We start from the raw sequence: 13,160 nt of genomic DNA on the forward strand, positions 1-13,160 counted from the left end.
AGCGAGATTTTAAAATTGCATACAAATATAACCACAAATCGGTAGCCCTTGTCACGATTTTTACATCTCATTTAACCGTACCAACACTTTCTCCATTCTTTGTTTTTTTTTCTCTCTTTTTTCCAAATTGCAGCTCCCTACTAAACTCCAGGCACGTATGGGCAAACATTCAGGAAATGTGTTTGCAATTCCTGGCCATTTGCCGCGATGGACGAATTTCCCGGCACGGCAAAGCACCCCCAATGGTGAGTATTCGGACTCCAACTCAAACCTCTCCTAGCCGAGAGATTAAGAACTGATGTGCACGATAAATTGAAATAAATGCTAACAGAAGCGAAAATCTCGGTTTCCGGTCACCTAGCAGTTTGATTCGGTTCCATACTACTGATACGAGTTTTGTTAAACTGTTTAAGTAAATAAGATTTTAAACTTTTCTCTGTTTTTATTGATTTAAACTTAAATCCCAGTTAATTTAAAATCATGAATAATAATTCTGAAGATTTTAAGCCTTGAAACAACTTTCTAGAAGACGACAAATTGTTTTGAAACAATCGAAAATATAAAAGTCGTTTAGTTTAAATATTTCCAAACATTTCGTATGCGGAAAGGTTCATAAGAAATTAATAATTAAAAGAACATACCTGTGATGCATGACCACTACATTCAATGGAAACAAGAAAAACATTTTATTGAATTTAGTTCCAATCGGATAGTTCATCCCAAAAAAATGCCATCCGTGAAATTCGAACTCACCACCATTTTCTACTTTCATCTTGCCCACCTAAAACCTTAACCAGTATACAACCTGAGCTAGATGGAAAACGAGGGTTAATTGTCATAGCCACTGTTACACGGTCAATCACCGAAAAAGTCTGCCTTTTAGCCGGGGGCTTGCCAGTATTGTCTTATGATGGGAAAGGAAATTGGAAACGACGAACTGTTTTTTGCTTACCTGCTGCCTGCTTAAAAACACACGCACAGTAGACAGCCCCAAATTTGTATGGGAAATACAAAAACTGAGTAATATTGTGCGCTGCAGGCTCAAATTGATCCTAGATCTAGGACAAGATCTCATGCCAAATTTGGACCAGATCGGATCACGGGAAGCGGTCGATCAACGAACCTGAAGTTTGTATGGCATTTTGAGACATTTTGTTCGGAAGAAACAGGAAAAACCAGTTTTTCATCCATAACTTTGACTGGGTCGAATTTCTTTTAAATTACGATTTATTTTCAAGGCTAAACTATTACAAATATTTCATCCGAAGACAGCATTTCGATTAGAGTTAAGATAAAAATGTTATTACACTACAAGAATGGGCTAACTTTTTTAAGGGTGGTATTTGTCACTGTTGATGAGTCAGGGTGGTCAAACATATTGACGCCTCTTTAACAGAGATGAATACCAAAGTTAGCCCATTTTTGTAGCATAATAATACTTTTATCTTAACTCTAATCGAAATTTAGTCTTCGGATGAAATATTTATTATAGTTTATGCTTGAAGAAAAACCATATTCAAAAGAAATTGTCCGAAAGGAACCAAAGTTATTAGCTCAGCTTAGCTTGATTAACTACTCACTAGAGTGTCCATTTCCCGGCCATTTCTGCGTTCCCGGGAATCGGGAAATCTGAAGATCTTTTTCCCGGGAATTCCCGGGATCCCGGGAAAAATTGAAAATAAAGATTTTAACATGAAGATCTCAATCCTTTACTGCGTATGAATTCTTAGCAATATGGTATTGATAAATTTAAGGTAGTACCTAGCATTGCAAAATATTTCAAACTTTTTTAAAGCGTCAAAAATTCAATAAGCAAACCCAGACCCCAAAACAAAGTACATTAACAGAAAAACTGGTCTGATTCTAGCTTCAAAAATTTGAAATAATTGAGAAAGATTTCTCACTATCGATAGAAGTTAGTTAGCTACACTGTAATCCATCGAACATCGTAAGTTTTCAGATAACTATCCATTTGTTTAACAATATGTCATTTCTATGCTGATGATTTTGCTACTGTAGCGTTTCATTATTGGTTTTATAGATTCTTTGGCGTTTTTCACTATTACAATAAGTTTTTGATAGAAAAAAAACATGTTTTTATCAAATTCCTTGTGTTAACCAGATTTAAGAAAAAAAATTTGAGACTAAGTCATTAAAATTATCCAACAAACGAAATCGAGTGTCCAGTCAGTTAATCAATGGTAGAACTATCATTTTCCTTGCCCAATATGACTCATTTTTGGAATTTAGATCGTGTAGATTTGTAGTAATTAGAACATTTTACTGGGTTCGGGAATTCCCGGGATTTTTCAAGCGATTCCCGGGATTCGGGAATTCCCGAATTTTTCTAATTCCCCGGAATTCCCGACCGGGAAATCCCGAGTAGGACACTCTACTACTCACATCCACCTTTAATCATTGAGTCCGAAATGCTTCTTCAACATTTTTCTTTCGTATGAATATACCAATGCTAGTTGAAGTTATTTTTTTAATGTTTTCATTATTTGAAAAATATCGTTATGAAAATAAATACATGTCGAACTCCACGATCGTAGGCGTGGCTCAGTAGAACGAGCCAATGGTTGCTACTCCGTGATTGACCGAGACCATCAGGTTTGTTCAGAGGTCAAATGAATGGAACCTGGGATTGGCATCACATTCACAATGCTCAAACCTGATACTCTCTCTTTTAAAATCAATAACGGCGCCGCCCACGTCCTAATAGTCAATGGATAGATTGGAAAATAGAGAAAAGGATGAAAGATCAATCTTGTGCTCTAGGACCGAGGTCACCTCTGCATCCTAGCAAAATAATTTTGTTTTGGAGGTTTGGGTTAAAGGATGTGATCGGGAGACACTTTTGACTAGTGTAATCAAAACTATCAAACCTATTCTTCTTAACTCCTACTTTTCCCTAATGAAATAAGTTTATGACGTTTTCGCTAAAAATATTTCCTATCTCAATTTTACTTTAAGTATCACTACTAAAACACAATTTAAAAAAAATCCGCCTTCATTTCGAAAACATTTAAAAAAGATTTTTTCGCATTTAAAACAAATAAAATGTATTGAATAAACAAGTTGAATACGTGTTATGACGAATTGAACAAGCTGAAAGACGAATTTTGAAATCTTTCGCAAACCAATCACAAGTGTTACTATACTTTACTGTTTTGATTGAAGAATTACAAAAACTTAAAAACTTGTGTAAATGATATAATCTTGGGAGGAAACCTTAAAACAAACCTTAAACTCTTTTGTTTGGAATATTTTTAAAAAAAATTAAAACTAATATAGGATTAAAATAGAAAAAAGAAAGCAAAGTGTTTCTTTTAAACAACGTTACCCAGTAACCGAGGTTATCCTTCCGGCTCATTAAAACCGTAGCAAATTAATTAATTCATAGTTTCTTAAAAATAAAACACAAATTAGAGTGAGTTTTTCTTATGAGTTCTTAATATGATATTTTTAAAAAAATTCTCCTATTTCCCTGTCACATATAAAAAAAGAATGACTAGTGAAAAATTCAAAAAATTCAAAAAATGATTGTGATACTCATTAACAATATATTTTGAATTCAATTATTTAACAAAAACAAACGACAAGAATTTGAAAAGATCATCAATCAAATCTCAAGATAATGAGATATCTTAATTTCATCACAATTAAGAACTATTATGCAAATTTTTAATGCGGCACAAATATTCATGAATATTTTTCAAACTGTAAACATTGTTTTATTCAAACTAAATTTGCAACATATTAAAGGTAGAGAATAATGAAAATACTTAGCTTGAATATCTCCCAGAGACCAACGCACATGAATGGATCACTCTAAACGCTTCCTCCCCGCTTAGTGTGAACGGCTGACATCAATCAAGAAGTTTTAAGATCACCATCTTGATCACGCTCCGGTTATCCGGAGATTTCTTGATAGTAATTCGAATTTATTATCTGTTTCTGTTCACATTTTATAACTTTTTGGCACAAATTAAATTTTCGAATTTATGGTTCGTGAGTCTTGACAATTTTCCAGCCGGAAAAAACACAACCGTCATAGACGGCCACAGCCTACTTCTCTGTCCGAAGGAACCAAAGTTATTGATGAAAACCTGTATTTTCATGTATCTTCCGAACAAAATGTCTCAAAACCCCATACATATTTCAGGATCGTTGAGCGACTCCTTTCCATGATCCGATCTGGCCCATATTTGGCATGAGATATGGTACAAGGCATAGGATCAATTTTAGCTTGCAGCGCAACACTTTTTCAAAAGTTGGGTTAGTTAGGGCATTCTAACGCACAACCGGGCAGCTTGGCCGGATGTTGTTTGCCCTTGGTTTGAAACAAGGAAATCTTTTTTTCTTTCACTGCAAAGTTTTTGTAATGTCGCCCTGCATACGGATTTTTTTTTATTATTTGACAATTTGCGCCGAGGATATTCAGATCTTCCCCAAAATTTAAAATTTGATTAATTTTTACGACTTTAATACACATGTATTTTTTCAGATTTCTAGATTTTTTTTTTTGAGTTGGATATAGAGTTGTTTTTGACATTTCTTACGCACACTTGCTGAGCGTGTACAGATGGGACGGGACAATTAACCTCAAAAACTCTCGGTACAAAAAACGGGCAGCCGGTCGACACACATGGTCGTTTTTGAGGTTGATTGTCCCAAAATTGAAAAGTGTTGGTGAAACAACCAGCATAATATCACGAACAATACCAGTGGCAAATAGGACTATGGTTAGATTTTTTTTATAACTATAATAAAACCACGATTCTAAGTTTCAAATCTCGCTATTTTTCAACGGAAACCATACAATAGCACATCAAAACGCATTGAAATGTTATCAGCTTTTCAAAAAAAATATTTCAAAGTTTTTAAGTTATTACCTGTAACATGAAAAATTGTAAATATGTTCCTAAGCTTAAAATGGTGTCTAAAAGGCCCGTATGCATCACGAATATTCCGAATAAATACCTACCATTGTATAGTCCAATTTAATTTACGATGCAATTTTTATCTGAGGACACCAAAGTAGGCCAACAGCTCTTCTAAGAGTTATGAAAGAAATAATTATAATAAAGCTCTTTTTTGCATCGAAAACAAACAAAGGTTGAATTATTTAGAAAAAGTACTCATCAAATCAGGTAAAAATCACTATTTTTCGTGCTTTTTAGAGTGTTTATAGGAAAACTGACTTCAAGTTTCAACCAATAATCTAATTATTATATTGTTAATATAATATTCCCAAAAAGGGAATGCTACTTTTACAGCCTGACCATATATAAAGTACATTAACTTTTCGATCAAAGATAATTGCAAAGCATAGTCAATGCTAATAAAAGAAGTTTACAGTTCCTGTTTTTGGGAACAAAAAAACGTGGTTGAAAAATCAAATATATGAACATTAGAGCGCTGCAAAAAAAAGGAATGTATGCACTCAATTTATTTTTCGATGTGTTTTGGGTCAAATTTGGTATGATTTTGTTGATGCCTGAATCAGCGCAACGCAATTCAATTTTGAATGGAAATGTGTATGGAAGAAGGAATTTTTGCGTATGAATCATCCAGGAAATTCAAATAAGCTTGAAATGAAGTTTGTTTTTGATTTTTGGATTTTTACTTAAGCTCCATTTTTTGGTAACATGATGAGAAGCTAATTTTATCATGAAAAAAGGGATGGCCATTCGAAAAAAAAAAATCTGAAATAAAAAAAAAAGGTTTCAAAAATAGCAGGTTTTGCTGGCTAAAGCTTTTACAAATTTCAAGGAACGTTTTTGTCAAAATTAAATAATCCAAAAAATTCATTATCTATCCAAAGCAGTTTCTCGCGTTTTTTATATATCATTCTACGGTTGAACAGGTTCAAAATGAGCAGTCAAAACGCTAAAATTAAAAATAATTATTTAAGCCTTCAACAACTTCCTTTGGATCCAATTCCTACTCCAGACTATCTTCATCACATTGCACCTTTGATCAAGATTTTATTCACCGTTGGTCTAACTAATTTTTCCTAATTTAATTATAATAGTAAGGTATAATGTATTAATTTGTTTTAGAACTTCATACTCACATTACTCGAACAGGCGTACTAGCTCTTTGAGATTGAGAACCACTGATATTGAGCACTGTACAAACGAGTGTGGTTAATCAAAAAAGTATAGATTTTGTTTCCTCAATCGGATCTAATATTATTTTCAATGGTACTTACGGTTAGTTGGCTCAGACACTTCTTTAATATGGTTTAAAAACCACTAAAATAAGCAGCCTTGCGGAATTCGCGGCCCTTCTACCGCTTATTTTAACCATGCTATGAAATACCAGTTGTATAACAGTTTTATCGATTGTTTGATCGCATATAACATATCGATTGCCTGTGCCAACCAATAATCCGTCTCAATGTCCTCAATTTACCAGGTAACTTTGTAATTTTCTAAACGAAACTTTTACACCTGTTCGAAATATGTATTAAATCACGCGCCTTTAGAGCACCTGCAACGGTTCAGGTCTAAATATTGGTTTTAGGTATACCAGTTTTGGCAAAATTTTAAATTTTGGAATCGGCTAAAACACGCGCTCCCCACCGGTGTGATAGCAAATTTAAAACGGGTACACTTTTATTGCAGACACTCAATAATTGAAAAGAAAAAACTCATTTTAATTGAAAAATTGCTAAGTTTTGAGTTTTACACCGTCTTAATTGTACCAGGATTTCATTAACTTAAAGTCTTTTTAATAAAGTTTGTTCGAAACAAGTAGGAATAGATTGACGATTGAATACCTTTCTTTTTCCAATTGACTTCGACCGATTTCTTCCAGGCCGTAACGAACCCCCATGTCGAGCTTTGTCTATTTTGACTATTTTTACTAGTTTCAGCTTGCTTCATTGACAACGACCTGACTAGTTTCGACCAAAACTTTGGCTCATTGAACAACTACCAGTTGGCAGAAACCAGTTGAAACCGATTTTTATCTATGATTGAACGAAGCTTAAAAAGCCAAAATGCCTATACGCAGCGAGAAAAAAAGCTTAATTGAAATTAAAAATAAACCTTTTTCTTTTAAAAATTGACTCGTTTTGGGGTGTTGATTCCAAATATTAATTTAGTTTACCAGTTCTTGTTTATAGGTAAAAATTCATTAAACATATTTGTGCTTTTGTTTGGGCAAACTAAACAGATTGACAAACATGCTCCTTTTATGTATTCTTAAGTAGAATTTTCATGATTATCAGTAGTTTGTATGTAGCAGACGGCTTTTTAGCCAGAAATTGAAAAAAATTTTTTCTAAGAATCATGTCAGTTTAGTCAATGTTATCGAACAATATATCATATTTCATGGTTTTTATATTAAAATGGTGAAATATGATGGATTATAAATATTGTTAACAACTTTTGACAAAAACCGGTCATTACACGGATATTCAAATTTTTCAATTTTTTTTAAAGTCTATTGTTGTGTAACTCTCCTTTCGTTACGCCCGCTCAGTCACAAGAGATTCCCCAAGATTCCCAGGGTCGGCTCAAGCTTGCCGTAATTAAGAAAGTGATAAGAGGAGGTAGAAATCACACTTAGTTACCGAATTTTATTATTTTTATTCGGCACTTCAAAAACCTAACATGCCCTAACGTCCCTAGGTAAGTTTTAACATTGAGCACTTACTTTTTATGTGTGTGGTGTTAGTGTCTGGGCCCGCCGCTGCCGATGACCGTCTGCATGGGAGATCCGATACACCGATCGGAAGGGTTGAGTCTGCTTGAGTTCGCCCAGATCCGGGACAAGTTCCTTCGGTATGGAAACGAAACCACGAGACCGTCGGGAAATCGGGAAATCGGTTTTGCCTTCGGAGGATTTAGGTTTTTATCGATTCGGCCACCAATGGGGGATGCCACACCAGCTTCCAGTGCGTCTGACCACAGGGCCGTCGGAGCGTAGGTTGTTGTAACGCTCTTTTTGGAACTTCCGACCACGAGGTATGTTAGAGCGTATGTTGTTGGACGCTCTTTCGGGATTTCCGAAAATGAGGTGTTCCACCTCAGCCTTCTTCTGGACCAGAGTTCGGATTCGTGCTTTTCCTGGTAGAAATTTTACGCTACCACAGGATTAAGCACGAGTTTTTTCGTATATGAGGCCACTGCAAATAACTAGGCACTCGCGGAACTACGTTTAGTTCGATTTTAAGATTTCCGAATAAACACTTTTTGTAACGTAGTGTTGCTTCTTTGCTGGTCCGAAACGAAGTGGAAGAGTCAGCGGAAGTCTCCATTTTCCAACTCCGTTTTTCTATTTTTCCATGAACTTTTACCATAGGGCAATATTATACCACATTGGTAAAGTTCTGTGGTGTTTTGTGGAGAGTGTGGTGTTGTTGCTTCTGTCTACAAACCTAGCAGTGTACTGTTGGTTTAAATTTGAAAAAGACGTTGTGCCGCAACCTACTCTTTTCTTTTTCTATATTTTGAATTTTTATTTGTTTTATTTTTAGTGAATTTTTGATTGCATTTTTAGTTTGTTGGTTAGGTTTTTATTCTTAAAACTACCCTAAATAGCTTACTCGGTAGAAGTGTGATTTTTACCCTTATATTTATTAATAATTTAAGAAAATTGAGAAATTTACGTACGAATATGGACGGTTACAGTTGTTTTGCATTAATTTCATTAGAATGTTTCTGTTATTGAAAATGAAAGTTTATATAACGTTTGAACTCGAGAAACGCTGACTGGGCTCACTAATTCGTTGAGGCCGAAAGCTATTTATTGAAATATGAAGTCAAGAATAGTTCGACATAAATTATTTATAGATGATACATGGTTTTTGTTAACATGTTTTCTCAATTTGTGTTACGTATTGACCGGTTTTGGCGAGAAAAAACATTCAAATAACTTCTCAAAAAGAAACAATTATTACACCCAATGCTACCCAAACATGTGTGAAAATAATCATCATTGGCTAAAATTTTCTCACCGTGAGCCCCAAACGTCTAAATCGGTCTGTCGTATATTTTGAAATCCTGTTCCAAATTTGCTTGAATTTGGAACAAAGGCGTATAACTGTTGGGAATTTTGAAATCGATAACTGTGCTAAAACAGCAATATACGCCACCGGTGCCAGCCGAAATGTTTTAGCGTGGTCGAAAACCGTGTTTTGCACCTACCGTTGGGACAGCCCTTACATCTGTTTCGATTTTGCTAACCCATTTAGTCCTAGTATCTATGGCTATATGCCCTGTTGTTTGTTTTCTCCGTACTGACAGATAAACACTAGCGGAGTAAACTGTCACAACAATCAGGTTTAAGAAGATATAAGGTAACGGACTTATTTTGGATCAGGGGACCTATTTTGGACCACCTTGTCTAGCTCTCTTATAAAGCAACTAATAATGAAAAAATTAGTGCATTACATTAAGTGCCCGGGCTTCAACAATATTTGTTAAATAATATCATGATTATTTGTTTTATAGGAGAGCTAGACAAGGTGGTCCAAAATAAGTCCGTTACGCTATTTTTTTTAGCTTAAGGTACATCTCTGGCGATTTTTAAAGAAAAGAAAAATTTTGTCATCCCATACAAATAGCCACACATAATTAAAACTCGTAGCGCTAATTCAGGCCTGAATGAATCGCTTCTAAAATATTTATTGCTATTTGTGGCAGTAAAAACAACAGCAACAAAAAAGTTATGGGAGGTGTAAAAATGTAGGGGAGAATGAGGATACTTGATCCCTGGGGATACTTGATTCCTTAGCTATATCTCGAAACTGGAATGTCTTACAAAGATCAAATGTTCTAGAAAAATGTGCCAAAATGAGTAAAATAACAATGATTGTAGTTAAAAAAAATTTAACAAAATAATTGTTTGAGTAATTGAACTTTGTTTGAAAAATTTCACAAAATGTAACTTGAAGATCTTTTTTCATCACTTTAAAATGTTCCTTACATGGGAAAATTATGAAAATAATATTTGTTCCAATGTATCAATCGTTCGAGCGTAAAATGAACTTCATAATGCCATATTTTCAAAGCAATGAAAAACTCTCAACTTTATTCAGAAAAAGTTTTCTAAAATGTTGATTATGGGTACAATTGATCCCCCTTCCAAACGGCATATTCTTCTTCTGAATTGATCGTTATGATTGCTATTTACGAAATTACTAATATTTATCCAAAAACTAATATTTATCAAACAATTGTCTGAAGAAAAGAGCAAAAATAATTAATTTTCTCTTAATTATAAAAAAAATAGCGCCTTTAAGTATGCAATCCTATTAGCGTTGAGACAAAGTTATAGAATTTTCTTCTTATGTCTGCTATAAATTGTAAAATGAGAACAAACATGACCAAAATAGTCAATTAACATTCTATCTTGAGGTTTTGTTTGATTTTTATACAAGGATTAGGGCTTCCTGAATAAAAGATCATGTCTCCTTCAATAGGGGCTCAAGTCTCCCCTAACTTCAGAAAAATCGCCATTTTTTACTCCCACGAAAATGCTTCTAGTTCATAAACGGGTTCAAGTATCGTTCTAATTTTTGGAGCATAGAAACTTGATGGTAAAGATGGTAGGGCTCATTCAATCGAAAAAACACTATAAATTTTTGATTGCAACTTTTCCGAATTTCTTTGATAAGAAACGTTAAACCATTGGCTATTATTTTCCTTTTTTTCTCGACAAACTGCAAATGCAAGCGAGGGCTGCGAACGGAGAAGGCAAAGAAATTGGATAATCTATCACTTATTTGTACTGGCCTCCGTCCAACGGCGTTGAAATTTTTAGGAGTTGACAGTCTAACCACCCCAGAATAGCCACGAAAAATGATTTATGCCGGCTACTTTTGTTCGATGTCGGTGATGAAAAACGTTAATCGTATGCATAAATATTTAATTTTTTTCCTGCCTTGTTGTTTGAATTGAAATGAATAATTTGTCTGGTGACTTTTTTAAATTTTAATTCAAGTCTATGAATTCTTGTAGTAAAATTCATGGTTTCAAACCGTCATCTTGATAAACGTTGATTTTCCACCGAAGGGAATTATTCTGTAGCCAGGTACCGAGTAAATTCTGTTGTGTCATCACCAAACCACACATTATCCTACGATGAATGAATTCCTCAGCACAATAATTACAACCAATTTTCATGTCGATATATACATAAATATGAATACTAATTTGTTCTTGTTGATTTCCAGACTTACCACCCACCGCAAAGCAGCACACCTGAGGACGACGAAGTGCAAATCATCAAAACCGATTCCAACTCGCCGGTCATCGTCCTGGACAGTGATGCCGATGATGACAAAAGTCACGTGAACCGTGATGATGATGACTACGACAACGATGATGGCAGCAGCTACGATGATCCCGAGAAGGAAAACCAATCGGTTACATCCGTTTGTACTGATACGGAAATGAGAAACGATCCGAAATTGAAAACAACTACCCATTGTCACCTGTTCAATCGAACGACGCCACACACATTGGATGGAAACTATTGTCCAGCTGACCACCATTCAACAACGCTCATGGGAACGGTTTTCAACACTCCACCCCCAACACCGCAGCGAGACGATTGTTTGAACGAACTTCAGCCCAGCACCACCACCGCAATGGTGGCCAACATACCTTTAGCAGCCCCGACGTTGCCAACGTTGAGCTCCAAGTTCAAAAGAAAGCCCCGGCATAAACCCCTCCCCAGCTTCAAACTGTCCCACACCTCCATCCGGATTAGCAGCAGCCAAGGAAAGCGAGACTTCCTGTCAGCCTTCCGAAGGTTGGTTTCCAAAGAGAATTTCCAAATCAATCTGCGCTCCGAACGAAATGATTACTGCCTAATGAAACGTTCCATCAATTCGACCCTGGTCGTGCAAATCATTTCGGCAAACGATTTTCATCCCCTGTCCGGATTCCTGACACCACCTCTCGTCACCGGAAATGAGCAGATTTTCGCCAATCGCTCTTTCACTGCAACTCCGTCCATCATTAGCCTAGAAGAACCCATCCTACAGACAATCCCCCGGGGAGGAACTGAAGCAACCAACGAATCGCAACGATCCCGAGATGAGCAGCTGCGTTCGCTGATGAGCGTCGAACTTGACGACGACTTCCCGATGGCTAGTCCGGCCGTCGTTGATTTCGCCATCTTCCCGGAAGTTGACCTTCCTTCGGCGGCCCTGACTGACCAGCAGCAGCACCAGGCAGCATCCTGTTCTTCGATGGAGCAACTGACCAATGACCAAATGCCCCCGTCGGCGATGGTGGCCGAGAGTAGTCTCTGGAGCAGCGACGACGACGTGTTCTCCATCTTTGCCAATCTCGATTACAATCCTTGGACTGAGGAGGAGCATCAGCATCATGGGGTGGCACCGTTTTAGGGCGCGTTTTTTGGTGCAAAGTTTAATGTCAGAAACATTCAATTAGTTGATTGATATGAGAGGTTGATTTTTTCACAAGTGATATGTTATTGTTTGCGAAAAGGATAATTAGGGAAAATCGAAAAAATTTTAAATTGTCATTTGGATCCACTTGAATGATTTATTGTGGATTCATTAGACTTAGAACGTTTCTACAATCTTTCTAATCTCACGCATTGTCTTATGTCCACGGAATGTTGCACAATTATTTTTAATTCGTCTTTCACGAGGAACAGTTTTGTAGTTCCTATGGTATTAATTTTTAAGCAAAAAAGAAATCTCCTTATAATCTTTACAGAAATATTTTTAAAAAAATCCACAGGGTTCTCTAGAGACGAAAATATTTTAATTCTTGAGAACCGGAAAATAAGCTCTTATGAGCGTTAAATAATCATATAGAGCACAATTGATCGGGGCACGATGAGCATTTTCTGCCGAAGAATCTAGCAGCGAACTTTATTTATTTATCATTAAATCAACAGATCATAAATTGATGCAAACGATATTTTAAAATTAAGAGACTAATAACAAATACAAATCTGCACTGAACTTAGAATACTAATAATTCTTCTCCGGAATACAACCTTCGAAACGTCAAAATCAAAATGCTCTGAGAAGCAGTTGAAAGTCTTACTGACGCCAATTATTGCAGAGTTTACCCCATAATTGTTCAGTCTTAAAGGAACGAAGAGCTGAAGATCCCGATTCCTCGAGGTCGGACGCTAAGTGGGAGAACTTCCAAAAG

General features: G+C 35.8%; 1 protein-coding gene across 1 annotated transcript in view; it reads left to right on the forward strand.

The window, feature by feature from the left end:
- Positions 1-12,488, forward strand: part of LOC129751900 (uncharacterized) — a 444,615-nt gene extending 432,127 nt beyond the window's left edge. Inside the window, exons 8-9 of the mRNA XM_055747666.1 lie at positions 134-245; positions 11,195-12,488. Coding sequence (XP_055603641.1) covers positions 134-245; positions 11,195-12,376 — 1,294 coding nt within the window. The 3' untranslated portion in view covers positions 12,377-12,488. The remainder of the gene's footprint in view (positions 1-133; positions 246-11,194) is intronic.
- Positions 12,489-13,160: the final 672 nt, after the last annotated feature.

The sequence above is a fragment of the Uranotaenia lowii genome, chromosome 3 (assembly GCF_029784155.1).
Source record: "Uranotaenia lowii strain MFRU-FL chromosome 3, ASM2978415v1, whole genome shotgun sequence".
NCBI lineage: Eukaryota > Metazoa > Arthropoda > Insecta > Diptera > Culicidae > Uranotaenia > Uranotaenia lowii.